Source organism: Pinus tabuliformis, chromosome J (genome assembly GCF_031772625.1).
Source record: "Pinus tabuliformis cultivar Carrire ecotype Pingquan chromosome J, CPIR1, whole genome shotgun sequence".
In the NCBI taxonomy this organism is placed as follows: Eukaryota; Viridiplantae; Streptophyta; class Pinopsida; order Pinales; family Pinaceae; genus Pinus; species Pinus tabuliformis.
In genome coordinates, this window is record NC_142295.1 from 381,452,627 (window position 1) to 381,478,710 (window position 26,084).

Sequence of the window (26,084 nt, forward strand, 5' to 3'; positions counted from 1 at the left end):
TGTGGATATGATCGAGCAGAAGGGTAAGTTTAAATAATTCCGGAAGGAGATGTAATGCTTTGGAAAGTTTGAACCATTGGTAGGTTAATTGACATTTGGATTGTCAAGGTAGCGGTATTCGTTGATATTAGTATACATGAAATTGATGTGTGTGGTATGACTTTTCGAGGTTGAGTTTTTGAAGCACGGGCACAATTTTTTTTTTTATTGAATTTGATTTTAAGATCCAGCCATATGTGATTTAGTTGAGTGATAATATAAAGGATCTTCCGCATATGATGTTTTGCGAGATTGCTCGGACTTTGAAGAATTACTTGGGCAATTAGTCGAGAAGGGTTTTGTATATCACTGAGAATGGAGAGATTCTGGGTTTTGCAGGGTAGACCTGCATCAAGTGGTATCAGAGCTAGAATAGCTCTGTGTGGAGATTTAAGTTTTTAGTTAAATTAATTGCATGTGTTAAGAACAGATTTTGGAACTGATGAAGATTGCAGTGCAGATATGCAAGTGCAGTTGAGGAAGTGAAGCAAGATCAACAGGATCTTGATGGTGAGTTATTAGATGATATTTGCTCTCGTTTGAAAGTTGTTTGCAGAGTTCAGGTTACAAGCAGATTGAAGAAAGTCTCAGCGGGAAGAAGCAGATCACAGCAGTAGAGCAGTGATAGAGGAGTCCAATAAAGGATTCTAAGTGAATGTGGCAGAACCTTTAGATTTAACAGAGGTTGAATAAAGTTGCAGATGAGTGAAGCCTGAAGGAGCAGTGGAGAAATGCTCGAAAGGTTCCAGTAGAGGACCGGTGATTACCAAAAGACGAGATCCGGAGGGAATGATTGGTGAGGTAAGTGGCAGCAGGAGAGTTTGCTATTGTAGAAGCTTGGTGCAACTCATGGGTGAGAAACTCATGGCGAGGAAGATGACTACTAAAAGTCATAAAGGAGAGAGCAGAGGTTCAGAAAGAGGCCACAACAGAAAGAGGGAGAAGGAAGATGCCAAGGCAAATGGCATATTGAAGCAGTTGACTGATGAAGAGTATGAGAAAGAGAAAACTGAGATAGCAGTGCAACTTGGGTTATTGATGGAGTTGTTACAGGAGAATATGAAAGACCAGAGACATGGTTGGACCATGAGGAAAAGAGTGAAGTGGCAGAGGCTACAACAAAAAAAATATCAACAGATAAACATGCAGTTAAGAGAAGAGCTGAGGAAGCTCAAGTAGATGATGAGTATACAATTGAGACATGAAAAACTTAGAGCAACTGAATTGAAGGTGGAGTTTTCCATTGAAGAAACAAAAGGGGAGATCATTGATGATTTGTTGAACTATTAGGTAAATCCGGAACGACTGGATAATGTAAAACCTTGTATTTTTGTAGCTGACAATTGTGATGTGACTACAAGATTTACTAAGGAGGATGCAATGTGACAGCTTCACAAGATAAATACTCGGGATTTGCAGTAGAGAGAGGAGCTCAAAAAGAAGAGGCGAAGAGAACAAAATAGCAGAAGGCAAAAGCTCTTGCAAAACTGGAAGAGTTGAGCAAAAGGGCTGCAACATTTCAGGAGGGAGGAAATCCTAGAGGTGAAACCATATCTAGTGGGCCAGTAGCATCTAAAGCTATGCAGCAAGAGCAGGTCATTGTCAGTCAAAATAAAAATTCAGAATTATTACATGTTGCTCCTGGCAAGATAGAAAATATTCTTGGCGGTAGCTTTGCCAATGGTAACTGTATTACCAATGAATATGAAAGAAGTCGACCAAATCTCAGTGAGAAAAATGGTCTTCTTAAAGAGCAGGACACCCATTCCGATAGTGATGCCATTCAAGTTTCGGATGTGACTGCAGCTGAAAGGAACTTTGGAAAGAATGATGTTTGTGATATCTCTATCAATGTTGCGAAATATGAACAAGGAATACAGGAAAGTTTTCTAAGGCCGAACAATGTGAGCAAGGAAGACCTAAATCATCATATGAAGGCGAATGAACAGAAGGGCCATGTGAAAGGGAGAGGAATTTCTGACACTACTGCTCTGTATGAAGCTCCTATGATTATAATGCAAGATATGAAAGTTTCACCCAGTACTTTGACTCGGAGAACCAAAACTTTGCCAAAAGTTGTACCTGTGCCAGAGTCAGATTTCTCTAGGAATGTGGATCAACACCATCAGTCCGGATTTCCAAAGAAAACTCGCATTCGTCCAAAGACAAAGCAACAATATGATGCAGATGAAAAATCTTTTAGCTTTCAGCCATCAACATTAGAGAAGATTGGGCAGCCTGTAGCACCAAGCAGTGGAAATTATGTGGAATTGGTTACTGAGAATGATGGGCTCCACATGTCAGGTAGTTCTATGTTTGAAACAAGTATGCCATTAAGCATTCCAATTGCTGCGAGTGGTAAATGTGTGAGACAAAGGAAGAAGCAGCTGGACAGCAGCAACCAGCTAGGGCAGGAAGGGAGAATTAATGAAGACGACCAGCAAGAAGATCAACTGGAAATAGAGACTGAGAACATAAAGAAAATGAGGTTGCAGCAGATCAGGAGGCAAAGGCTCGCAGCATCAGGAAAGGTGAGCAGTCAAGTATTAAAAGATTTTCAGCGAGTTAAAAGAATTTGTCTAAATGGTCCTGATGCCACCCAAAGGCTTGAAGAGACCGAAACAGCAGTCAAAAAAATTAGATTTATTGAGGCCATCTCAGTGAATGATCTGGTGAATCATTCGGTTGTTGAACCCATTGATTTTCATTCAATAAAGGTGGAGCTACAACATGGAATAGAAGGAGGAAATAAAAGATTGGAATTTATAAAGAAGGTGATGGAAGACTTCAAGAATCTGGGAAACATACGCAGAACGTGTGCATTTCAAATGGTATTGCAAGCAAAGGATTTACTGGAGGAGATTTCTTCGAATGGAAAGAAATTCACTGTTTGTGATGACATCCGTGGTCAGTATTATGACCTTTTAAACATCTTTGAGTAGGTTATAGAAACTGTAGATACTCTTATTAAAGAGGCAGAAAACACTGCTGCCAACGAAATGGAAAAGTGGCAACTAGAGAAAGAAGCTTTGGAGCTGAAGAAATTGGAAACTGATATTGAATTGAAGATAATTGAAGATGCAGATGCAAAACTCAGAGAATCAATTAATGATTCTGTTAGGGAGGACATGGAAGAGGAAAAAATCCTTTTTAATACTCGAGAAACATTGATGCAAGAGCTGCAACATCTGCTCGCCTTGGTTAAAGCTAAGGAAGAAGAGATATCAGAAAGTGATATGCAAATTCAAAGTGTTGAAAAAAGGATTTCTGATAGAGTGTCCAAGTTTGAAGAAAATCTTATAGGAACAAAAGAAAAGTCTGAAGAACTACAGTGTGTACTAGACCAACTGCAGACTAACTCTGAAATTCTTTCCATGAAGAAAATGGAAGTCGATCAGTTGCTTACCTCAGTGGACCAAAAGAGGGTAAACCTCGTTTGGTTGGCTGACAATGCTAGGGATGAGGCAAGGGTACTTCAAGAGTTGGTGGATTTGAGGAAATTGATAGTTTCATCCTTTTTTCAATCCAGAGAAAATAAGGTGAAACTGGCCGAGAAGGAGGAACAAATTTCACAAGAAGTCCAAGGGTTGAGACAGCAGGTTGCAGCTGCAAGGTCATCTCTTCAGGAGCTTTCATCTGCCAAAGTTAACCTCAATCAAGGGATCACTTCCATGAAATAAAAACTGTTGTTCATTGATAAAAGGGGTCCAGAACTAGAATCCGAAAAGAAAGTGGCAGTTGTAGCAAGAAATTTCATGGAAGATGGCCGGGTTGGTGCTGAGGCAAAGGCATTGAGCTTGGAGAAGGATGATGTCAGCCATAAAATGGAGGGGGCTTTGTCAGATTTGCAGAATCTGGAGGAAGAAATAAAAGGCAAAGTTACTGCGTTGTAGGAGGCTGAAAATCTCATTATTTCAAAGGAAAGAAATGCAAAAATGGCAAGATGTGAGAGACTTATATTAGTTGCTGCCTCTGCCAGGGAGGAATGGTCTGCAACACTTGAGGTTGAAGATATCGAGGAAGCAAGAAATTTGCTTGCAGAGGCAGAAGCTGCAGATTCTAAAGCTGACAAGCTTCAAGAGGTTTGCAACTTTGATGTTGACTAGAGAAGGAAGATGAAGCAGGAAGCAGCTGACATGCCGCCTAAATGGAGGAGCAGAGCATATGGACAACTCCAGGACAATGTCTGGGATCCAGGAGGAATTTGTCTTCATTCCTTCTTGAAAGCACATGATCAGGAGATCATGAATGTTTTCAAGTGTGAGAGTTTGATGCAAGAGCATCTAGACTTGGGCCAGCAATGTGACGGGGTGGTCACATGTTGTGGCTAAATGCAAGACTTGAGAAAGACTTGGTTGTAAATTTGTGTTAATTTCAATAAGCGTAGGTAGTTAAAAGTGGTCTAGTTTAGTTAAATGTTGAGTTATAACTGAATAAAAATAACTAATTCTTTCTTGTGTGGAAAGAAGTAGTTAGGTGTGACTGAGGTATAATTTATTTTTGGGGTAGAATAGAACAGGGGGACAGAGGTAGTAGACAGGGTTTTTTTTTCCTGTAAATCTATGAACAGCTGAAAGGGCCATGGATTTTGAATATATGGCCATGAACAAGAGGCTCTTTGTAATTGTTGTTTTTAACTCTGAAGAATTTGACTTTTGATCCATATGCACATTATTGAATTCGATTTTGTATGAATATGTTCGGTTTTATATAACCTTTGTGATGAGATTCTGCACATGGAATTAGTTCAAGAATGTACGCAGGAGTAACCTTTGAGTAAATCGGTTCTTAACAGTATATGTCTCATCTGTAAACTGTAAGTGTTTTTTTTCCTTGCATGGAATCGTTGATTGGTGTGAGTATATGCCGTGGTTATACATTCTAAATTGGTGGTGTATCTGAGAATAGCACTGGTTAAAGAAATCTGTAACCAATTTTGTTAAACACTGAACCGAATCGTTTTGGCAAAAAGAAATCGATGCGCATGTGATAGCCATCAATTGTTTGCTGCGTCAATTGATATAGGGTTTGGCTCTTTGCTATTTTAACCAATAGTATTTAATACAGATTTATGGTTATGACCATCAGTTCCTCACTTCAAATAATGGTAGATGCAGTTGCCCAAACGTTGGAATAAACCAATGCGTAGAGCACAGGTCTATAAACAAAGAGGGCAGTGTGGTTTTAAAACCCAACTGATTTATCAAACCGAAGGCATTGAGCAGTGAAGGTCTCAACTACTGTGCGATTCTGTGGTGAATTTGTAGAACTCTGTTTCAGTGCAGAGCCAGAGAGCGTCTGATAGAGATAATGAGAAGCCAAAGGTCACTGTGTGGATATGATCGAGCAGAACGGTATGTTTAAAGAATTCTGGAAGGATATGTAATGCTTTGGAAAGTTTGAACCGTTGGTAGGTTAATTGACATTTGGATTGTAAAGGTAGCGGTATTCGTTGATCTTAGTATACATGAAATCGATGTGTGTGGTATGACTTTGCCAGGTTGAATTTTTTAAGCATGGCCACAGTTTTTTTTTTATTGAATTTTGATTTTAAGATCCAGCCATATGTGATTTAGTTGAGTGATAATATAAAGGAGCTTCCGCATATGATGTTTTGCAAGATTGCTCGGACTTTGAAGAATTACTCGGGCAATTAGTCGAGAAGGGTTTTGCATATCACTGAGAATGGAGAGATTCTGGGTTTTGCAGGGTAGACCTGCATCACTTTGTCTCTCATATTGAAACACGCATGAACTTTCCATTATAGATCCCTAACATGGATTGAAATTGTTGAAATTTGGGTAGCTTGGAAGGTATTTCTCAGTGGGAAAACCCACAAAAAAGAGTTTGTTGGGAAAAATACCCAAGTGATTCCAACCTAATAAGAGTTGGTGGTTAAGTTTTCTTTTGATTTTCTTAGCATGGATTTGGAAAGCTTGACATGTAATGACATTATGATAAAACTACCATATGTGCTCATACTATCTTAAGGGTTATAGCAGTGTAACATTTATACAACTTTTATTCCCCTAAATTGCTAAGAGAAGTGATTTATTTTTATTGTAGTATAATATTTTATATTAATTTGTAAAGTTGAAAGTATAGAAACAAAAAATGTGCATTAATTGTTTAATTTATAAATTTCTATAATATAAAAAAATGTTAAAGTTTCATATTTAATAATAATAATAATAGTAATAATAACCATACACCAAATTGATACATGATATCCTTTAGTTTTTGAAACAAAAAGCAAGTAGTTTAACTACTAAATTCTATAGATATATAGATCCTCTACCTTTTTATATTTAAACCTAATATCTCTTAAAAAACACACAGACATTTTACATTAACAATAAATAAAATAAATATATATATATAAAAGTTAAAATATTTAAATTTTAAAACTATATTTATATTAAAAATAAAAAATTATCAACAAAGACATCTAACATCCATGGTTGGTTGAAATAAATCTACAAAGAAAAACGTTTGACTGCTTAGTCACTCAAGAATGATTAGTGGCCTTATTTTTCTAAACGCAAAGGTAAGACGTTTTCTTCATTTTGATGACCGTGTTCATGAGTTGAAATGATCCTATAGGTGCTTTTTCCAATCACAAACTCCTGCATTGCATATAATTTTTCAAATAAAATTGGCAATATTTTTGCTTATCGGATTTGCTGTAACGAATCTTTTGAATATATATGAATTGAATACAAAATTTCAAATCCACAGTATTCATATTTGAGACTAGAATGGCATGTAAATATTCTCTGGGCATCTTTATGAACCTACAAACAGCAGATTTACCAAGCCAAAACTGTCAAAAATAAGCAACAGATTCTGTTGTTTCTATATTCATAGAGGTACCCAAAGCATATATGGAGGCTATATATGTTCAAGGTTTGGTGAATCCATTATCTCAAATTTCATAGAGGTGCCCAAAACCTATATGCATGCCATCATGTATGTTTCAAATATGAAGGATACAGGTGAGAGAACCTGGTACTACAACTACAATGACTTCCTCAACTAGAATTTTCCTCTGGGCTGTTGCTGTTCCATGATAAATATGCAGTATCACCCAAAGGCCTGCCAACAAAAATAATCAACATTAGCTTCCTTACCACGCCAAATATTGTGAACAGAGATTAAAAGAATCAGAGCATCTTCTCCAGAAAAATTACACTTAAAATGGTAATCTGGATCTAAGTTATTAAAAGGTTATTTTTATTTAGATTCATAATTATTTTTTCTATTTTATTTAGATTAATAACTACTCTTATTTCAATGGTTGATTTTAAGAATATTCTAGAACAATGAAAATTTCCTTGTTACAAAATATGTTAGAAATCTACAACCAAAATTAAATTCATCCAGCATCAGTACTAACTAAATAAAATACATAAAATCCTATAGTAATTGGACTAATACCTCTAAACAAAAACATGCTAATTAAATTCATCAACATCAATGCTACCTAAATAAAATCCTTTATTAAGTGGAAATTGGACTAAAATTTATATGGAGAACATGTTCAATGCTGCATCAAACCCATTTTGACCTACATGTACCAACATTAAGTGACTAGCATAAACTGTGCCACACACTAAAATCACGTACCTTCCCTTCTTCATATGCATAAAGAAGAAGACCATCGCCAGAAAGATGCAGAGACCTCCAACAGTTAGGTAAGATATCCCGAGAAAGTTGTTCTTCCCTCCGAGGAAACTGGTGGTAGAAAGTACCACCTTCTTCGTGCCACCAAAAGTATAGGTATTATAATTATTAAACAAATTCACTGTAATGCTATCATTTTCTTTGAGGTCCTCCTCAATCCGTCCATACAGCTTCCTGAAGGTTGGAAGTGCTGCTGGTCGCATCCACACCATAAGATCCTCTTGCCCACTTAACTGCCATGCTCATCCAAACTAACCAGTAAACAACAGTAATCACTGACTATGTGTTTCTTTTATCATTAACAATAGCCAAAATTCAATGTTTTTAATAAACAGTTGGAAAATTTATGACAAGGAACTAGCTATGAAGACAAATTTTTATTTATATTAGTGTTACAAGTAATTTGATTATTATTTATTTTCGGTATAATTAATTCATAATTAACAATAATAAAATAGAAACGAAATCATAATTAGTGTTTGGATGCTATTGTTTGCAATGCTATAAAGAATCAGACAAACATAGCCTCATATTTACCACCCCTTAAACGCAATCAGTCAACCAGCCAACCTACTTTTGTAAAAGACCTAAACAAGGATACCACTTACAGGGATAGATGAATTGAGAGTAGCACCCCCAATCAGAGTTACATTCTGAAAATTCGTGGGAAAAACGTTCTTTCCATATTTATGTTCACGATCACTTTTCCACGAAATATTTTTCCTGTTCACTGTCAATGATATGCCCCCTCTGGAAAAGTTGTAAGTATCATTGAACAAACTCCAAGCTATGAGGCCACATGGAATAATTGAGAGATTATTTCCAGCTGTTGCTTCAGGGTCACAACCTGTTGTGGTATTCCCACTATCCGCATAAATTAGCTGATCGTTATTTATGCTGGTAACGTACCTGCAAAAGTTTATAATACAAAAGAAATGTCATAGTCAGCAATCAGTACGGCCATATAAAATCACAAAAGGGTTATTTCATGGGAAAACTTTTAATCATGTATGGATATTCTGTTGAGGAGTTTTGGAACTCCGGTTGTGTGGGATCACTTATTAGAAGCTTCTATTATTATTCTTATAAATTAGATGGTTGTAAATCTTTTTAAATCAAGTGCTAAAGTTTATATAAATTATTTTTATAAATTAGATTGTTATAAATCTTTTTTAATCAATTAATGAAATGACTTCTCTTAAAACCATATTCTGTATGACAACATTGAGTTTCTGCTAGCTTCTTTACCGCGTAATATTTCACATAAGCAGATAAAATCCTGGATAAACAAGGTTGCCAGGTATGTTAATAGGTTGGGTGAAAATTAGACTATTATTATCAGTTCTCTTGAGAGTGTAAGGCTCATTCAATTAATCATTTTACTTTGCTTGACTGTGTAAGACTCAGTTCAATTAATCTGTCACCATTTATTTATTATCATTTGTTCTCTTCCTGGAAAAGGCAGTTTGCACTTTATGTTCATGTCACTTTTAAGATTTATTACAATTTATACTCAGGTTCAACGATATTGATGTACCAAAGGAATCTCTGCCTTATACAAAAACACACATGAGAAGAAGTATATACAACAAATGCAATATGCATATTATTTCATGTATGCCAACTCACCGACGATGGTTCTGAAAGAAGTTATCAAGCTGGTAATATATATAAATTGGAGGTGTCATATTCTTTGGCACCTGTAGAGTGTGAGAAATATTCTGTTACATTTTCTGTAAATAGTTGTAGTTATGATAATACCTTCACGTTAGTAAGTATTTGTCACAGAGCTAACTTCATCCAGTGCTATCTATTATTTCATAAATTTGAGATGAGAAAATTATGAATCTATAAAATTGAATACTAGCAATCAGGAACCAGGATGAATCCCTCACTTTTATTATTTGACTGCAGTTTTTGGGAATCGTACTATCTTGTATATAGGTCAGTTTGGCATCCTTATTAACTCTATACTCCAGAGGTAGGCAGTCTGTTTCATATTGGTACACAATTTCCACAACCTGAAAATGAAAGAAACTATTACTTTAAACATAAAATATGAAAGTGAAAAATGTTCTTTATGGGTCTTGTAGCAGTTACAATAAAACTTTAAATAGACATTAATGCTAAATTAATGCTAAGATAAAGAGTGCATACACTGTTCGATGCAATTAGAGAAACAACTCCAAGGGGGATGAAGATAGCTGCCACTAATATGAAGATTGCCATGACCTAAAATCAGATAATCAATTCAGGATGGCTATGCTGTAATGTATTCTCAAAAACCCCTTAATATCTTAAGAAGGCAATAAATAGTATAAGTGAACTTGAAACATTTCCTGTATCGCGAGGATATAGATTAAGCAAAGTTGACCTAAAATAATCTCCGGCATTAATTGCATCACTGTATGCTTTTATGGTTAACAGCTAAGGAATATGATACTGTCACAGATGCGAACTTACCCATCCTGGTGTCAAAACTGGCTTACATGCAGGGAGCTCCTGTTGAGTGAACTTGTAAACTGGCAGCACAAGAAATAGTAGACCTCTTCAATAAAAGGTTGCCAAACTAAACAAACTATATGCTTATAAAAGGCACTGTTCTATCATCCCTAGAAAAACCATGTACCACAAATTACACAATACCATAGGTTGGTTCTAAACTAAGAGAAAATTTGGCATGCATGATTAGAAGAGAATATGTTGCATGATTTGAAACGAAGTAGATTTGGGATGCAGTGAACTTCACATTAATATATTTTATAGTGAAGTGTCCCCTTCACAACATAAAAGTGGAAAGATCCTCGTATTAACTTTGAACTCATCTACATCTAGCTACACCGGAACACTCCATATCGGTTTATCAATTTTAAAAATCTATGCCATATATGCATCTAACCATTAACATCAACATCCAACAAGAACACACATCTAGCTATTAACATCAACATCCGACCGAAGCCAATTTTGTGTAAACCAAACTTTCATGAATACTTCAGTGCTGTCAACTTCTTTATTGTTTCGACTAAATATTCAGAAGACATGTACTAATCATAATACATTCTTTGTGTAAGAGTCCAAAATGATATACAATCCACATTGAAATCAAAATAATGATAAACAGTTCAAATCAGAAATAAATATTTGATCTTGGTGTATGAAGGGATAGCTTGCCAAATTTTCCAAATTATGGTCTTCACAAATTGATACCAATAATCATTTGATACCAATTTTGGAAAAGTAAATATAGAAAATAACAACATGACCAGTAATTGTTTAAAATTGATTCTGAGAAAAAAGCATAAAATTGGAAAAAACAAATGAATTGGAATTTATTTATTAAAAGTAAAAATACTAAATAAAAAGTTTTATAAAAAAAACAAAGAGTTTTATTATACAGTTAAGAAAAAACAGAAAAGAATGGTATTATTATAGATGATTTAATTTAGGCTTTCGTCATCTATATTTAATTTTTAAGAAAATATTTAAATGATAATCATATCAAGATTTATTTGTGATTTATGATCAAGACAAAATTCATTTGTGATTTATTATAGAGACAAAATGAATCATACTGATGATGAATCACACTATATAGTGGATTCTAAATAAATCTTGATGTGATTATCAAAAAAAAATTCATACATAAGAAGTTAGGCATGAATATGGGCAGAAGTAAAGCAAAATTAAGTTTCATGCATATCTTCTTCTAATCAGTTAACCAATGTAAAACTAGGTGGACTTTGATTGACAGAGATATACAGATGATTCCCAGATTGAAATCTTGATATCGTTTTTATTTACCAAAAAAGTTTACAGAGGCGGGAAATTACACAGATGATTCCCAGATTGAAATCTTGATATCTTTTTTATTCACAAAACAGTTTACAGAGGTGGGAAGAAATTATACAGATGATTCCCAGATTGAAATCTTGATATCTTCTTAACTCACAAAACAGTTTACAGAGGTGGGAAGAAATTACATATGGGTCGCCTTGATTGCCTTTTGGGTGCTGCTGAATTCCCTCCTCCGTTTCCGCCAGATGTGGTAGCTCCATTTGAGTTCATCGAGCTCTGCCAATACTTTACCAAATTTCGCTGATATTTCGGATGCTAATTGCACAGATCACAGCTTATCAGAAGAGGTAGAACGCATAACTGGCTGCATAAAACCCAGATTTATATAATTAACAATGATGGTTCACAAGGAGAGTCAGAGCCGAGGACTTTCAACATGATTTCAAAGGGGGGCGAGCCTTTCAGGCCATTTTGTGTATTGTAAACTATGGAATACCTCTCTTGGTCTCAGGGCATGCACGCGATGAGTCAACGAACCACCGACGGCATAGGCACCGGAAGAGGCTATGCTACGGTGCACACTGTCGCATGACAGATGCCATAACGTGCAGGATGCCTTGACTGTAGACACATTTTTTCACAAATTTCGTGTGAATTTTAAAGCATGGGGATTCGTTACTATACTATGAATTTTGAAATGGTTTTGATTATTCAAATCTTAATATAGAATTATTAAAGAGGAATTGAATTTTAAAATCCTTTTATAATATAAAATGATAATTTTGTTAGGTCTCAATTCCAGCTCTACAACTTAGTCAAAATAAAAATAAACATGGCTCAAAAGAGATTGCTATTGAACTATATTGCTGTGCTGTTGTCATTCGTAGTCATTTTTGGATATTGCAAATTTTGTGTATAATGGTTATGGAACAAACTTAATAGTCCAAATTCAACGCATTTAATAGATTGATTAACTTTGTTCGACATATGGAATCAAATTAAAATTTGAAAGAAAAAGTTTGATTAATTTTATTTAAATTTTTAGATATTTAAAAGTTAGGATAAAAAAAAATTATATGAAAATGAAAAATAATGATGTCAAGTCAAGTTGCACCCATCTCAAACAAAGAATCTTTATTTACAAACCATAATTTCAAGTATCCATAAAATAATACATAAATGACATTGGTTCAACAGTATTATAATTTCTATAAAAAATTTATGGAGGGAATTTAATAGGACCATTTACTTACACTCTCTATATGAATTATAGAGAGAGAATTCAATTGAACCATTTACATATAATCTATGCATGATTCATGGAAAGAATTTAATAGGACCATTTACTCTTTATCTCATAGACATCATTCCTCAAATACAATGAATCCATTTTTCCTTCTTGTTGAATGCGTGGCCCAATCTTTCAAACAATTGCAATGACGTTTTTATGGGTAATCAAAATATAATATTATTTTGTAGGTATCACTAAAATATCAAAAAAATAAAAATAAAAAATTCACAAAGAAGGTATCCCCATTAGACCCATTGTCAATACCATTGGAGGTCCCACTTACTATCTCGCAAAATATCTTGCTAACAAACTTAAGCCTGTGGTGGGGAACACTAGCTCCTTTGTCAAAGATTCCAATCACTTCATCAATGAGATCAAACAGATAAAATTATACCAAGATGACATCTTGGTGAGTTTTGATGTAAAAACTCTCTATACCAATATTCCCATAGATGAAGCCATGGAAGTAGTCCACAAAATCATTGATCTTCACACAACTAAATTAGTAGAAGTTTGTCTGAAATCTATCCTTTTCAGCTCTAAAGATGATATATATGATCAGACTTGCAGTGTGGCCATGGGATCACCTCTGTCTCCCATCGTTGCCAATTTGTTCATGGAACATTTTGAAGCTAAGGCCATTGATTCTTCCCCTTTAAAACCTAAGATTTGGAAAAGATTTGTCAATGACAATTATGTCATTTGGCCTCATGGAAAAGAAAAATTGGACATTTTCCTAGAGCACCTTAACAGTCAATCAATTTCTATCAAGTTTAAGATGGAAGTAGAAAAGAATGGCAGTCTTCCCTTTCTTGACATCCTAATCAAGAGAAACCAAGATGGATCAATATCTCACTAGGTCTATTGTAAGAAAACCCACACAGAACATTACCTTCATGCCAACTCTCACCATCATCCTTCTCAGAAACTCGTGGTTCTTAACACTCTAGCAACCAAGGTTGTGCGTATTTCAGATCACGATCATTTTGATCAAGAGAAGAACCACCTCTTGGATGTTTTTCAAAAGAATGGATATAGAAGCCACCAAGGAATCAAAGCTTTCAAGAAAGTGGAGAATCCTATAAACAAACAACCTATGGATGATTGTGCTAGTAAGGTTCACCTTCCGTACATACTAGGCCCCACCGATAAGATTTCTTACATTTTAAAAAAGAATAATATAAAAACCACCTTCAAACCCATGAATACCATTAGCAGATGTCTGAAATCGGTAAAAGAGCCTATTGATCCTAAACACCATAAAGGGGTTTATTTGGTTCTTTGTTCTTGTGGCAAAGCCTACATTGGGGAGGCTGAAAGATCTATATTAACTAGGATTCAAGAACATGTTGCTAACATTAAGCATAACAGTTCCAAAACCTCAGCTTTGGCTAAGCAATCTAGCAAAACCAAACATCACATTTGTATCGAAAACTCTTGTGTTGTAGCCAAAATTGATCATTAGCACCATAGAAAATTTAGAGAATCTATTGAAATAGGAAAACACCCTAACAACCTCAATCGTGATGATGGTTGGAAAATAAGTGATAATTGGATTTCCACTCTAACTAGGGATTCTACCTTCTCCTAGATGTTTCGTGCCCCATTATCACTTAGTTCTCCTAATGGTATACCAAACCCTAAAAATTATTAAAATAATATTTGAATAAATAACAATAATCAAGAATGTATCAATTTACTCTTTCAATCTTTAAATTTATATTAAAATTAAATTCATAGTAAAATTAAATTCATATTAAATTTTAATTAAACCTTAGTTAACTCTTAAAAAATAAATTTTTTTATAAATCAATACATAATAATTAGTAATAAACATATAATAATAGTCTATAAACATCAAGGCTTAGGAACATCATTAACAAAATATCTTAATAATTATTAATTAATAAAGATATAATAATAGTCTATAAACATCAAGACTTAGCAACATCACTAACAAAATATTTTAATAATTATCAATTACAAAATTATATATTTCTTAGATTAAGAAAGTTCGTTATCATTATAAAAATAATAAACATTCAATTAACAATTCATATAAAATTACATATTAAATTTTAATTATAATTTAATATTTTTAATCATACAACATTTAGACATTTAGAAATTGGTAGGAGTAATGGACCAAGATACTGAAAGCTACCTGCCTTAAAAATTTAATGTCTTCTCAATATTTTACTCTCATATCGTATATTTTGGAATGTGCTCGAGTTTGTACCATGTTTATATTTAATGTGGTCATGTGGTGATTTCTTGGTCTTCGGAGTTGGTATTATGACATGGAGCCATATTATTATATTAGAGATCAAGATATGTTTCCATGTTTATCTTTAATGTGGTAATGCGGCCATTTCCTGGGGTTGTATTATGACATGGAGCAGGTATTATTATATTAGAGATTGGGATCTGTTTCCAAGGGTTCATTTCCAGGTCCTGGAGGCTGTATTATGACATGGAGAGCATATTATTATATTCGAGATTGGGATCTGTTTCCAAGTGTTCAATATGTTGGAAATAATAATTATTCCCATATGAAGTGTAGTTTCGATTTAGAGTTCGAGTTGAGTAGATTCAATGTGAGCTAAGTCTAGTCCAATATTAGCAGTTTTAGCTCACTTTACATTGTTTCATATTTGGAAAGGTTTAATTTAGTAAGTGTCTATATGTTAAGTTATTTTAGGCGAGTCGTCGGGTTCAATGTAATAATCAAGTTTTATGTGATCAATAGAAGAGCTGCAGCTCATGTATTTTGTATGTTAATTTGTGTTTTGTGATAAAACAGAGACAAACACACTCGAGATAGACACACTCCAAAACACAAATACAACTGCATAATTTCATTAACAAATGAGAAAGTCAAGTGGATGATATCTACCTTGTTGATCCCTCCTATTTATAGCAGGAATTAAGTTGGTTACATCAAATAAACATATAATTTTCTACGTGGTACTGCCCCTTCAAATTCAATCGGTGTTGGCCTTTTAGATTTTAGCAGGTGAGGTGGTGTGATCAAGCGGCGACGAGTCACAATGGATTTCTTCATTGATGCCCATGAAACTACACCTGAACCAAAACTAAACAAATACCCAGATGTGCTCTTATTGTCATCAATATTACTTGCAAAATCATTATAGAAAACATTATATTGGGCCTTGTTGCAGTCAGATACATCAGACTTCCAACCAATTGTTTGAACAAGGTAGGATCAATATGTGAACTTTGATCATCCTTACTGAGTTTTATACCAATTGAAATTGGGGTTACAATTGCGTTACCATTTTCCATCCTGAACCTTTTCAATATATCCTTTGCACACTTAGATTGACAAATGAAAATACCATCTTCTGACTGAGTTACCTCAATACCAAGAAAATATTTCATTAGGCCTAAATTAGTCATATCAAATTATGTTTTCATGCTTGTATGAAAACCATCTATTGATAGATCTCCAGTGAAAATCAAATCATCAACATACAAGCACACAATCAAAATTTTACCATCCTCATTTACTTTTGTATACAAAGTTGGCTCACTTGGATTCCTGATGAATCCATTGTTATTCATATATTAATCAATTCTACTAAACCACACTTGGGGTGCTCATTTCAATCCATAGAGTTCTTTTTTTAATTTGTAAACTTTATCTTCTTGACCATTAAGTTCATATCCACGAGGTTGTTTCACATAAGCCTCTTCTTCCAGCAAACCATTTAAAAATGCAGACTTAACATCCATCTGATATATTTTCCATTTACTTTGTGCAGCGATATTTAATACCATTCTTATTGTGTCAAGTCTAGCTACAGGTGCAAAAGTTTCATTATAATCAATACCAGGTTGTTGACTGAACCCCTCAGCTACAAGTATTGCTTTATTCTTTTCAATTCACCTTCAACATTCACTTTTGTTTTGTAAATCCATTTAACACCTATAGTATTTTTACTTCACAAAATTTACAAGTTCCCAAGTATTATTTCTTTCTATAGCATCAATTTTTTAATCCATAGCTTTTATCCAAACTTTTTCTTTCACAACTTCTTCAGAATTTACTAGATCATACGCAAGTAATGCAAAATTTGAAACTTGATCTATTTCATCATTCTGCTCATACAATTCCTTTAAAGTTATAGTATTCTGACCTTTAATTCTTTTCTTCAATGTAGCTATTTTAGGATTAGATTCATTGCTTACCTCTAATCTTGTTGTTTGTTATCTACCCTAACCTGATGGTTCACTATGGTCATGATTTCTCGGTGTTTTGAATTGTAATGGATTAACTCTTGGTGATTGGCTTACTGAAGTGATTGCAATAGGTGTATATGGAATCAACTGTCTACCTTGTACTTCGTGTTCATCTTCATTATCAACTCCATGAGATAATACGGCTCACTTTGCAACAAATTTATCTATGCTTCCATCCCAAGTTTCTTCTTCCTCGAATTCAACATCTCTACTAATAATATAGTTCTTGGTGATGGAATTATAAAGTCTATATGCTTTATACTCTTTAGTATATCCAATAAAGATACATTTCTCACTTCTATCATGTTACTTATTTCTCAATTCTTTAGGAACATGTGCATAAGAAACACAACCAAAAATTCTTAAATGAGATATATGACAACTCTTACCACTCCAGGCTTCTTCGGGACCTTGATCCTTCATGCTCTTAGTCGGACTTTTGTTAAGAATATAAACGGCACAAGCTATTGCTTCTCCCCAATATTCATTTGGTAGATGATTTTCCTTCAACATACTTCCAGCCATATTCATAACAGTTCGATTCTTCCATTTAGCTATTCCATTTTGTTGTGGAGTATAAAGTGCAATAAATTGCCTTTTGATTCAATTCGATTGACAAAACTCAATGAAATTTGTTAGCATATATTCACCACCTCTATCTGATCTCAAAATTTTAATATGCTTTCCACTTTCCTTTTCAACCATAGCTTTAAATATTTTAAATATAGAAAATGCTTCAGATTTCTATTTCAGAAGATAAACCCATGTTTTTCCACTGTAGTTGTCAATAAATGTCAAAAAGTAAACATTACCAGCCAAAGAAGGTGTTTGCATTGGTCCACATAAATTTGTGTGAACAATCTCCAATGGAGCTTTCACCCTATATGAAACTCTAGATACAAATTTATGTCTATGATGCTTTGCAAGTATACAACTTTCACACGAGCTCTTCGGTTGTTGAATATTTGGTAACCATTCCGCCATTCGTTTCTTCTATAGTAAATCTATACCACCAAAATATAAATGGCCATATCTTAAATTCCATAACCATGATTCATCGAAATTCCTAGTTTTATAAGCATTCAAGGAGGGAGACAATTCATTTCTCATTATAAGCGAAAACATCCTATTCTTTGTCATTTCTACTCTTGCTATCAAATGCTTTCTTGAATATTTTTCAATGATAGTACACACATTATTCTTGAAGAACACTCAATACCCTTTCTCTATTAATTGTCCAATGCTTAACAAATTTCATTTCAATCTAGGTACATAATACACATCATAAATTGTTCTTCTATCACCATCGCTAGTATAAACAACAATCACTCCTTTACCTTTAATGCATATCTTCATATTGTTACTCAACTTGACTTTAAACTGAATGCTGGTATCTAGATTGGAAAAAAACTCTTTGTTTCCAATGATGTGATTGTTGCAGCCTCTATCTAAAAAGAAAATATCATTCGAAAATTCTTGAGTCATGTTACACATCATAAAGACTAGCTTTTGACTATCTTCAAATTCTTGTGATATGTGTGCAAATTTCTTACCAACATCGCCCTACCTTTTCAAACACTTAGTAGCAAAATGAGCATATCTTTTGCAATAATAACATTGAACTTTAGACATATCATACCTTTGATTTCCTCGATGCCAGGTTCTATTGTAACTCCCCTTAAATTAGAAGGATGTTGCTGAGATTTCTCTTCATGATCATAATTATCCCGTAGACATCTTTAATCAGCAACTCTACCACCTCTTCCTCTATTACTCGATCTTCCTTTGCCTCTTCCTCTATTAAATTGAAGTTGAGTTTTGAAGGCATTCTCCAATGTGCTATCATCATATCTTGAAATCTTGGATTCATGTGCAATCAATGTACCAGTCAACTCTTCAATTTGCAATTAACTTGTGTCCTTGAGCTCTTCTATGAATACAACAATCGCTTCAAATTTCTTTGGAAAACTTCGAAGGACATTCTTGATCACTCTCTTATTTGAGAGGTCTTCTCCATATTTTCATAATAGATTAACAACACTCATGACTTGAGTCATAAAAGCATCCATAGTTTCACTGTCTTTCATTTTCAAATTCTCTAAATCTTTTCTCAAATTCTGCAACTTGACATTCTCTACTTTCGCTACACCCTCATAACAGGATTCAAGAGTGTCCCATGCCTTATTCGAATATTCTACATTTGAGACTTTTGAAAACATTACGTCATCTAAACCTTGTTGAATAAGGCCAAGAGATTTATTGTTTTTCTTTCTATTCTCTCTCAACAATGTTCGTTCAACATTTGTAAGAGCCATCTCTGTTGTCTCATTAGTAAGCTCAAGATACCCATTAATAACATATCAAAAATCATGAGAACGCACAAATATTCTCATTCAAATAAACTAGGAATCATAACTTTTCTTTGTTAAAATAAGAATTCACTGAATAGTATTGGTATTTGATGCCATCTATCACAAATAATTAAAATCTTCAAATGAAATTTTAAAAGAACTTTCGCAGTGTAATCTTTCAGTTCCTTTTCAAGGAAAAAACTACAAAATGATCGAGATAACTTTCAAATACCCTTATAAATACTTTGGGTGTACTCTTAAAAAAAAACACCCTTAAAACGCCCTTTTAACTCCCATAATAAACCTTTTATGTATACAACGTATGAATCATTTTTCAAAAACAAACTTCACAAGGATAATTCACGTGTTTAATATGAATTCAAACAATATTGTCTCTCAAACTTACAAAGGGCTTTGAAAAACAAAAAATTATCCATGTCACCTTTGCAAGTTTGACCTTCAACGAATTGCATTAGTCCCTTTTGAAATGAAACTTTTCGTGGCCACATCTTGATTCCTTGTGATGTAACAGATAAAAAAAAGTGTCTGTTCAATTTCTTAATGTGACCTAACATTCACCTTCAAGATTAAAAAACTTCCAAAGTGTTGAAATATGTGTACACTGTTGAGATTCTCTGTTTTATGTAAAATAGGCAAAAATCTCAGTAGATGACAACAATAGGAATTTGTTGCTAGATTAGCTCCAGGTTGTTGGGAGGGAGTTAATGCATCCTAAATTTGAGTTGAGATGATTTATGAGGTAGTTAGATTCTCCTTGCTATAAAACAGGTATCCATACAGATTGTTTTTGGTGTGTGAGAGTTTGTGAGGATTTGATTAATTATGTAATCTTCTGTTTGATTAATAAGATATCTGATGCCTATGTTTGGTGGACGTAGCCCAGATTGGTTGGGTGAACCACGTTAAAAAGCTGTGTTTCCTGTGCATGTTTTTTAATAGCTGTGTATATGCTTTTTTTATGTTTGTTGTGCATCTGATATCCAACAATTGGTATTAGAGCAGTTGGAGGCGTGGTGCTGCTGGACCGGACTGAAGGTGGATCAAAGCTGGCCGAGTTGAACTGATGTTGTATCCATTTGATTGTTGGAACGTATGAAACTAATACCTGCACGCAGATCAGGGAACAAGCCTGCGTAGAGGACTGCTGATGCGTGAATCTACCTGATTGCACTGCTGCATGGAAGTAACCTGCAACGTTGCCACTAGAAAACGATTCAACAGCTGTGTGGAGTGCTGGCAGCGTGCGTGGATTGCTGGTGTGAGCAAGGTGCTGGGAATTGGGTGCGTAATTGAATTCATCCAACAGAAGTTTTGTAAAACGTGAAGGACAAACGAAATTCGGAGCGTTGTCGTGCTCTTCATTTTATTCTTCTTAAAATACCAGTGGATTTTGTTTCTTTAGCTTTTGGAGCATTCATAGGTGTTATGTAAATTGGTAGATTATTTGGGCCAGAAGCAGGAAAATTGTTTTTTAAATATTTGGGCGGTGGTTTTTTAAATATTTGTAATTCACACACCAAAAGTTTGTTTTTTTAAAGCAAAGGCTATAAGGCATAGGCAGTTTTTTTTTCTTTCTTGCTGGTATTTAAAAGTTGGATATTGGAGATTATTGTGTTTTTTGGTTGATACAAAATGGCAAAAACTCAGAGTGCCCGGGTTGAAATTGAGAATTTTAATGGCAAAAATAATTTTGAGATCTGGAAGGTGAAGATGTATGATTTGCTTGTCCAACATGGTGTGGCAAAGACGTTGTTGGGCAAATCCAAAAAGCCTTACAACATCACAGATAATGAGTGGGCGAGATGGATGAAAGAGCGATAAGCGCAATTCGACTGTGTCTGGCTGATGATGTCCTGTTTAATATCGTGTCGGAGACAACAGCTTCTGGTTTGTGGACAAAACTGGAGAAACTGTACATGACTAAATCCTTAACCAATAGGATTCTCCTAAAGCGACAGTTGTACAGTTTGCGAATGAAGGAAGGTACATCGATTGTTGATCATTTAAATGCTTTTAATACTCTTCTTGTGCAATTACAAAGTATAGAAGTAAATATTCAATCCGAGGATAAAGCTATTACTTTATTGTGCTCGTTTCCCGAATCATGGGATCATTTTGTTACTTCTATAAGTCTTAGTTCATCAGAAATTATTGAGTTTGATGATGTAGTTACATCCTTATTATCGGAAGAAAGCAGGAGAAGGTCGCATTCTGAAACCTCTACATCAGAAGCTATGATGGTTAGAGGTCGTTCGAAAGAAAGACACTCCAGGAGGCCGAGCGACTCACGTTCAAAGTCGAAAGGGAAGAAGAGTAAGCTAAAGTGTTGGTTTTGTGGCAAATCAGGCATTTAAAGAAGGACTGTTGGAAGCGACAGCAGCAAGCTTCTAAAGCAGATTCTTCGACAGAGAAGAAGGAGGAAAATACGACAGATACAGGTTCGACATCTGGTTCAGGTATGAGTGATGAAGTATTATCAGTTAATGTGTCAAATCATGGTAAACATTGGTTGTTAGATTCTGGTGCATCAAACCACATGTGTATTCATAAAGACTGGTTTACGACATATAAATCAATTGATGATGGTGTTGTGTACATGGGTAATGATGTAACATGTAATATTGTGGGAATTGGGAGCATACAACTGCAAATGTTTGATGGGACAACAAAAATATTAACTGATGTCAGGCATGTACCAGATTTAAGGAAAAATTTGATTTCATTAGGAGCACTTGATTCAGATGGTTATAAAATTGTAATTCAAGGTGGAGTAATGAAAATTTACAAAGGTATTTTACTAGTTATGAAAGCTAAGAAGGTAGGAAATCTATTTCAGTTAAAAGGAAGTACAGGGACAGATTATGTGTCTACGGTGTCTAAACATGACAGTAGTTCCATTCATTTATGGCATCAAAGATTGGGGCATATGAGTGAAAGAAGGTTAAAAATTTTGGCTGATTGCAAGTTACTTCCAAATCTAAAGTCTGGAAAGTTAGATTTTTGTAAGCATTGTCTGTTTGGAAAACAAAGTAAACAAAAATTTAAAACAAGCAAACATACTAGTAAAGGAATACTTGATTATATCCATTCAGATGTTTGGGGTCCAGGCCCTACAACTTCATATGGTGGTTTGTCTTATTTTGTATCATTCAATGATGATTTTTCTAGGAAAGTGTGGGTCTACATGTTGAAAATGAAGTCTGATGTGTTTTTAGTTTTCAAGCAGTTTAGAGCATTGGTAGAAAACAACACTGGTAGAACAATAAAATGTTTAAGAACTGACAATGGTGGTGAGTTTACTTCCAAGGAGTTTGACAGCTATTGCAAGGATGCAGGGATCGAGAGACATAAGACCACGATTTATACTCCTCAGTAGAATGGAGTTGCTGAACGCATGAACAAAACTCTTCTAGAGAGAGCAAGGAGTATGCTGAGTAACGCTAGGTTGCAAAAGGAGTTGTGGACGGAAGCGGTGGCAACAACTTGTTATGTGATAAACCGATCTCCATCGACGGCAATAGGCTACAAGATTCCGCAAGAGGTATGGAAAGGACACCCTTGTGACTATTCTAAACTCAGAGTGTTTGGTTGTGATGCATATGCTCTACTGCCTAAACATCAGCGAACTAAATTAGATCCAAATTCGAAAAGGTATATCTTTGTTGGGTATGGTGTTGGAACAAAGGGATATAGATTGTGGGATCCTACTACCCGCAAAATCATCATCAACAGAGATGTAAAGTTTAATGAATCCTCTCTTGTACAGTTAGATGTAGATAGTAGATTGAAACAGGATGATGTATCTGACTTTCAACACATTCAGTTTGATAGCATTTCTAATGATAGTCATGATGACCATAGTTCAGATACTAGCCATGAACAGGTTTCAAAATCAGATCATGAACAGGGTGCAGGTCTAGATCATGAACAGGTCTCAGATACTGATCGTCAATAAATTCCTACAGATGGTAGTCAGCCAATCGAGGAAGCGCCAGAAACATCCTTAAGGAGGTCAACAAGAATCAAACGACCACCGAGAAGGTATGATGATTATGTAACTTCTGTTGCATTTACTGCTAATGACGATGAACCTCTGTGTTATCAGGAAGCAATAGAAGGTTCGAAAAGTGACAAGTGGAAAGCAGCCATGAAGGACGAAATGATGGCCTTAGGTAAGAATGGCACATGGAATCTGGTTGAGCTTTCGAAAGACAGGAAAACTGTGGGGTGTAAATGGGTTTTCAAGCTGAAACAGGGTGTGAATGATACGGAAGACAGGTACAAAGCAAGGCTGGTTGCAAATGGGTTTTCTCAGAAAGCCGGCATTGACTTTCATGAGATTTTTTCACCAGTGGTTAAAATTGTTTCAATTAGAATTGTGTTAGCATTAGTGGCTTTGCTTGATTTAGAGTTGCAGCAATTAGATGTTAAGACTGCATTTCTACATGGAGACTTAGATGAGGAAATATATATGGAACAACCGGAAGGGTTTGTTCAGCATCGCAATGAGAAATTTGTCTGCAGGCTCAAGAAGTCATTATATGGCCTGAAGCAGTCGCCTCGGCAGTGGTATAAGAAGTTTGATTCTTTCATGTTGAGTCAGAAATATGTTAGAAGTGAATATGATCATTGTGTTTATTTTAAACAGTTAAATAATGGCATATTCATTATCTTGGTATTGTATGTTGACGATATGCTTTTAGCAAGCAAAAGCATAGAAGAAATCAACAGGTTGAAGGCTCAGATGGCAAGGACATTTGATATGAAAGATCTAGGAGCAGCAAGACAGATTTTGGGCATGGAGATTTTCAGAGACAGAAGCAATGGTAAGCGATGGCTATCACAACAAAAGTATATTGAGAAAATACTTTTGAGGTTTGGTATGAATAACGTGAAGCCTGTGTCAGTCCCTCTCGCTTCCCATTTCAAGCTTTCTTCGAGTTTATGTCCTAATTCAGATGAAGAAAAGGAATTTATGTCCCGAATTCCATACGCTAATGTAGTAGGGTGTTTAATGTATGCGACGGTGTGTACGTGACCAGATATTTCACATGCAATTGGGGTTGTCAGCAGGTATATGGAAAATCCAGGTAAAGAGCACTGGTCAGCAGTGAAATGGGTGCTTCGGTATTTGAGAGGCACAAGTAGTTATTGTATCACTTACAATAAGAGTAGTGAATTTGTTTTCGGATATGTTGATTTCGATTTTGCAGGTGATTTGCATAAGAGAAGGTCAACTTTAGGGTATGTCTTTACTTTTGCAGGTGGAGCTATAAGCTGGATGTCAAAGCTACAAAACATTGTTTCTTTATCCACTACTGAAGCAGAATACATTGCTGCTTCTCATGCTTGCAAAGAAGCGAGTTGGTTGAAAGGTTTGTTTGGTGAATTTGGTAGGTTGCAGGACAACATCAAGTTATTTTGTGACAGTCAAAGTGCAATACATTTGGCTAAGAATCTGGCCTATCATAGTAAATCAAAGCATATACCGATCAAGTACCATTTTGTAAGACGGGTTATCACTGAAAGAGAAGTCTCTCTTGAAAAGGTGCATACAAAGGAGAATTGTGCAAACATGTTCACGAAACCAGTTTTGTTAGAGAAGCTATGCTGGTGTTTGGCTTCTCTTGGCTTGCAGAAAAGATAAAATAATAAAGAATAGGGCATCAGGCTAATTGTTGTCAAGGTGGAGATTGTTGAGATTTTCTGTTTTATGTAAAATAGGCAAAAATCTCAGTAGATGACAACAACAGGAATTTGTTGCTAGATTAGCTCCAGGTTGTTGGAAGGGAGTTAATACATCCTAAATTTGAGTTGAGAGGATTTATGAGGCAGTTAGATTCTCCTTGATATAAAATAGGTATCCATACGGATTGTTTTTGGTGTGTGAGAGTTTGTGAGGATTTGATTAATTATGTAATCTCCTGTTTGATTAATAAGATTGCCGATGCCTATGTTTGGTGGACGTAGCCCAGATTGGTTGGGTGAACCACGTTAAAAAACTGTGTCTCCTGTGCATGTGTTTTTAATAGCTGTGTATATGATTTTTTTATGTTTGTTGTGCATCTGATCTCCAACATACACAGCTAAACTTGCATATTTACGTCACTCGCAAATTCCAGCAAAATGCAAAATGACTCTAAATCAGAAAATTACAATAGTATTGACAAAATTCGGTTTGATTGGACAAGTCGCCAGATTCCAACGTTGCGCACTAGTGCACCAATTTTCGTAGACTGTCTCGGTTCTGGTGGTTTGCCACAAAACGGACCTTCTCGAACACCTCACTGAATGTGAGCAAACATATCATAGTAAACTATAACAGGACGAGATTCTCCAAGCAAAACAACGCAACAACACTCTAAAGCGACACCCTTGAAATGGCAAAAATGTTGGCCCGAACGGATTCAATATTCAGTATTTGTCTCAGCATAACACTCCAAAACGTAGCTACAACTGCATAAATTAATTAACAAATGAGAAAGTCTAGTGGATGATATCTGCCTTGCTGATCCCTTCTATTTATAACAGGAATTAAGTCAGTTACATCAAATAAACATATAATTTTCTATGCGGTGCTGCCCCTTCGAATTCAATCGGTGTTGGTCTTTCAGATTTGAGGAGGTGAGCCGGTGTGA

General features: G+C 35.1%; 2 protein-coding genes across 2 annotated transcripts; one reads left to right on the forward strand and one right to left on the reverse strand.

Moving 5' to 3' along the window:
* Nucleotides 1-3,038: 3,038 nt before the first annotated feature.
* On the forward strand, nt 3,039-3,932 carry LOC149227353 (uncharacterized). Its single transcript, XM_089380471.1, has 2 exons — nt 3,039-3,652; nt 3,743-3,932. Exons 1-2 carry the CDS (start codon nt 3,039-3,041, stop codon nt 3,930-3,932), a joined length of 804 nt encoding a protein of 267 aa, XP_089236597.1.
* A 2,868-nt stretch (nt 3,933-6,800) lies between these two features.
* On the reverse strand, nt 6,801-11,969 carry LOC149227354 (ALA-interacting subunit 3-like). Its single transcript, XM_089375486.1, has 8 exons — nt 11,706-11,969; nt 10,186-10,244; nt 9,880-9,954; nt 9,618-9,743; nt 9,352-9,422; nt 8,331-8,631; nt 7,666-7,955; nt 6,801-7,134 (listed from the first exon to the last, which is right to left on the reverse strand). The coding sequence occupies exons 1-8, from the start codon at nt 11,788-11,790 to the stop codon at nt 7,071-7,073; spliced, it is 1,071 nt and encodes a 356-aa protein (XP_089231612.1). The 5' UTR covers nt 11,791-11,969; the 3' UTR covers nt 6,801-7,070.
* Nucleotides 11,970-26,084: the final 14,115 nt, after the last annotated feature.

What these genes read in the sequence shown, in the direction of transcription:
- LOC149227353 (XM_089380471.1), top strand. Translation starts at nt 3,039, where the DNA reads ATGGAAAAGTGGCAACTAGAGAAAGAAGCTTTGGAGCTGAAGAAATTG. An exon ending in CAGCAGGTTGCAGCTGCAAG is followed by an intron (nt 3,653 to 3,742) that starts GTCATCTCTTCA and finishes CATTGATAAAAG; the next exon opens with GGGTCCAGAACTAGAATCCG.
- LOC149227354 (XM_089375486.1), bottom strand. Translation starts at nt 11,790, where the DNA reads ATGAACTCAAATGGAGCTACCACATCTGGCGGAAACGGAGGAGGGAAT. An exon ending in TTCTTTCAGAACCATCGTCG is followed by an intron (nt 8,632 to 9,351) that starts GTGAGTTGGCAT and finishes AAACTTTTGCAG; the next exon opens with GTACGTTACCAGCATAAATA. An exon ending in ATGCATATGAAGAAGGGAAG is followed by an intron (nt 7,135 to 7,665) that starts GTACGTGATTTT and finishes TTTTGTTGGCAG; the next exon opens with GCCTTTGGGTGATACTGCAT.